This window comes from Triticum aestivum, chromosome 1D, assembly GCF_018294505.1.
Source record: "Triticum aestivum cultivar Chinese Spring chromosome 1D, IWGSC CS RefSeq v2.1, whole genome shotgun sequence".
Lineage (NCBI taxonomy): Eukaryota > Viridiplantae > Streptophyta > Magnoliopsida > Poales > Poaceae > Triticum > Triticum aestivum.
This window is the reverse complement of record NC_057796.1, coordinates 272,022,330-272,026,232: the sequence shown is the minus strand read 5'-3', so window position 1 is coordinate 272,026,232 and position 3,903 is coordinate 272,022,330. Positions and strand designations below refer to the sequence as shown.

The 3,903-nt window shown below is 55.5% G+C and overlaps 1 protein-coding gene across 1 annotated transcript; it reads left to right on the top strand.

Annotated features, from left to right (window-relative positions):
- The first annotated feature begins 872 nt into the window (after positions 1 to 872).
- LOC123168360 (uncharacterized) lies at positions 873 to 3,235 on the top strand. Its single transcript, XM_044586233.1, has 3 exons — positions 873 to 2,498; positions 2,615 to 2,743; positions 2,830 to 3,235. The coding sequence occupies exons 1-2, from the start codon at positions 1,047 to 1,049 to the stop codon at positions 2,723 to 2,725; spliced, it is 1,563 nt and encodes a 520-aa protein (XP_044442168.1). The 5' UTR covers positions 873 to 1,046; the 3' UTR covers positions 2,726 to 2,743; positions 2,830 to 3,235.
- The last annotated feature ends 668 nt before the right edge of the window (positions 3,236 to 3,903 follow it).

Sequence of the window (3,903 nt, the reverse complement as noted above, 5' to 3'; positions counted from 1 at the left end):
TGAAACTACATGTGGTAAGCTGGATGAAGGATGGATGGATTAAGCTGGACAAAGGATGGATGGATTAGTAGGTGAACTAGCTGGAAAAAACCATGTATTTCTTGAAAGGAATTTCAGGACACACCCTGGATTTCTTGAAGATTGCTGCCCAAAGAAAAGAGAAGAGAAAACCCGATTATGTGAGCTAGATGCATGAAAAAGAGAAGACCCGGCTCACTCCCGTACTATGAAACTTCACACCTTAAATCCCCTCGATCAATTAACGAAAAAAATAGCAGAGTAGAATTAACTCCGTCGTACTATATCGGGCTAGTACATGGAAAAGATAAGACCCGCCTCACTTCCATATTATGAAACTTCATATCTTAAAAATCTCCTCGAATGAAAGGAAAATAGATTGAATAATTCACGGGCCTTCTATGGTGTGCGATGACCTAACAAAAGCCTTAAATCCCCTCGATCAATTAACAAAAAAATAGCAGTGATTACTTCACAAGCGGCGAAACCCAGAACTTAAATGTTTCTTTTCGGCCTGCACACAGGGTTTTGCTTGCACGTATAATTCACACTAAATTTAAATGCACACTACTTATTCTCGCGTTGCAACGCACGAACATATTATACCAGTCCTTTATAAAGCACCAGTCCTTTATAAAGCACATAATGTGTCCTGTCTCTATCGCTTGTGCGTGCACGATAAGGCGTGTCGTGCATGAGTATGTACGAAGTGCACAAAATACGCCCACTGAATCTAGTCTAGAGTGGCTCCATGCATGCGAGTTCATCTCCATCGTCTGTTCGCTGCATCGGCATGAACCCGCACAACACCACCGGCCAGATCCAAGAAAGGCGAACATGCCATTGACCAGGCCACGGCGCCGGCACAAATGTCCGTGTCGACTGCTCCTTTGCCGTTTGCCACGAACGCACACCTGCCCTTCACACAAACGAACAAAACGACCTGACCACCGTTAGCACACTAGCCACTTTTAGCAACTCGTCGATCAAGCCTGGCCATTGCGATCGATCACGACGAGGGCGTTGGAATGAGGGGCGGAGGAGGGGCCGGCGATAAGCAGCCGGCCAACGGCATGCATAGCGGCGCCGGCGGTGCCTCAGCCGGCAAGCCCAGGTCTTATTTCCTCTACGGCATCCTCCTCTACGTCGTCCTGCCCGTGCTGTTCCTGTACATGGTCGTCGCCGCGATCTCGCCCATCTACAACCCGCGGTGCTCGCCGGAGGGCGCCGGCGCCATGGTGCATTTCGTGGTGGCCAACCCGAATGCATCCTCGTCAAACACTTCGATGAGGCCGCCGATGGTGTCGGCGGACGATGCGCCCACCGGGCTGCGGCACATCGTGTTCGGCATCGGCGCCTCGTCGGCGCTGTGGGAGAGCCGTAAGGAGTACATCAAGCTGTGGTGGCGGCCGGGGCGGATGCGAGGGTTCGTATGGATGGACAAGCCCGTGGAGGAGTTCTACTCCAAGAGCTCGCGCACGGGGCTCCCGGCGATCATGGTGAGCTCGGACACGTCCAAGTTCCCGTACACGCACGGGGCCGGCAGCCGGTCGGCGCTGCGGATCTCCCGCATTGTCTCGGAGAGCTACCGCCTCGGCCTCCCGGGGGTCCGGTGGTTCGTCATGGGAGACGACGACACGGTGTTCCTCCCGGAGAACCTGGTGCACGTGCTGTCCCGGTACGATCACACGCAGCCGTACTACATCGGGTCGCCGTCCGAGAGCCACATCCAGAACCTCATCTTCTCCTACGGCATGGCGTTCGGCGGCGGCGGCTTCGCCATCAGCCGCGCGCTGGCGGAGGAGCTGGCCAAGATGCAGGACGGGTGCCTGCACCGGTACCCGGCGCTGTACGGCAGCGACGACCGCATCCACGCGTGCATGTCGGAGCTGGGCGTGCCCCTGACGCGCCACCCGGGGTTCCACCAGTGCGACCTGTGGGGCGACGTGCTGGGCCTCCTGGGCGCGCACCCCGTGGCGCCGCTGGTGACGCTGCACCACCTCGACTTCCTGGAGCCGGTGTTCCCGACGACGCCGTCGCGGGCCGGGGCGCTGCGGAAGCTGTACGACGGCCCCGTGCGGCTCGACTCGGCGGCGGTGGCCCAGCAGTCGGTATGCTACGACGGGGAGCACCAGTGGACGGTGTCGGTGTCGTGGGGGTTCGCGGTGATGGTGGTGCGCGGGGTGCTGTCGCCGCGGGAGATGGAGACGCCGGTGCGGTCGTTCCTCAACTGGTACCGGCGCGCCGACTACACGGCCTACTCGTTCAACACGCGGCCCGTGGCGCGGCAGCCGTGCCAGAAGCCCAACGTGTACTACATGCGCGACTCGCGGATGGACCGGCGCCGGAACGTGACGGTGACGGAGTACGAGCGGCACCGCGTGAAGCCGCCGCCCTGCCGATGGCGCATCGCCGACCCGGCCGCGCTCCTCGACCACATCGTCGTCCTCAAGAAGCCCGACCCCGATCTCTGGAAAAGGGTAAGCACACTCACACACGCGCGCTGCTTTTGCTTCTCCCTTTCCATTCTTGAAACACGATACACATTTTTGGTCGTTAATTCACGAGTTCATTGCTGCCATTGCAAATCGCGCAGTCTCCGAGGAGAAATTGCTGCAAGGTGATATCGTCGCCGAAGAAGGGGGAAAACCGGTCGATGACGATCAACGTCGGGGTGTGCAGAGAAGGCGAGTTCGCCAAGATTTAACTGACTGACCGGGATTTGGTTGGTGCTCTGCCCAGCTTAGTTAGCTTCATATTCTGCATGTACATACGTACCTTGACCTTTGGCCATGTTGCTTGTGCATGCAGTGGGATTTGTTAAATAGGGGAGGAGGAGAGGTGATAGCGGCGGCGGAATAGGGTCCCGGCCGGAGCGGGAAACGAAGGCCCAGCCAAGATTATTACTCATAGGACGGGACAAAAGTAGCTCGTTAATTAGCCTTAGCTGATCGATCGATCGGTCGACCTGTCGATCCGCCGGGTCGGTCAGACTCGGATGGGTGCTGAACTGCTGACTGGTAGTAGTACACCGCGACGGCGCGTGCATGCATGAGATGTGAGGATGATATGCGACGGCGTCTGTGTAGAATAGGAAGTGCCGGGAGGTTCCTTTGTGCTTTTGGTGTAAGCTATGTTTCCATCGTGCAGAGGAGCACGGCCGACTTGAATTAGCAGAAACAATTGTGTTTAATTATTGGTTGAGGAAAACAAAAGGACCGCACAAAGAGATTTTTTTTAAGCGAAGACGCACGTCGCGTCCGGCTTTAAATTAATAAAGCCCCAAGGCGGCATCCAGACAAGGTATCAACGTTACAACCCACCTTAAAAGGTTCCTTGGGCTCGCAGGCCCGGCACTGAGACAGTTCAAAGACATTAACTAACACACAAAAGCGGAGCGAGACAAGTAGCTCAACGCAAAATACTCAAGCTGGATGTTCTTCCTGCCGCGCTTTCACCATGCACAGCTTGATCTGCTCCATGATCCTGGTCATGCGGTCCTCATCACGCGGCTTCCCCAACGGTGCCCAAGCCTGTAAGAAGATATGGCATTTGAAAAGGATGCCAGCTGGGTGTGCCGGAAACTTATGTTCTATGGTGATTTTGTTCCGCACAGTCTAAGAGACCAAAGAAGCGCCCCTACGCAACGCCACACTACCCTCGCGTTGGCACCCTTCTGCGTCGTCAATATAAGCAATAAGTCGTCGCTAGAGTGCGGGTTCCAATTCTGATTGAAAGCTTCTCTCACCGCACTCCACGCAAATCTAGCTAAACAACACCCGAAGAACACATGGTTTGTTAGACTAAGTATATTGTAGATATACGTGTTGTAACGTATCCTGTATTTGTACGGTTCCCTCTTATAAATATATGACAGTCGTACCC

Bases quoted from the DNA above. Each gene is read 5' to 3' on its own strand.
- LOC123168360 (XM_044586233.1), top strand. From the start codon at position 1,047: ATGAGGGGCGGAGGAGGGGCCGGCGATAAGCAGCCGGCCAACGGCATG. The intron at 2,499-2,614 runs GTAAGCACACTC...CAAATCGCGCAG, and splicing joins ACCCCGATCTCTGGAAAAGG to TCTCCGAGGAGAAATTGCTG.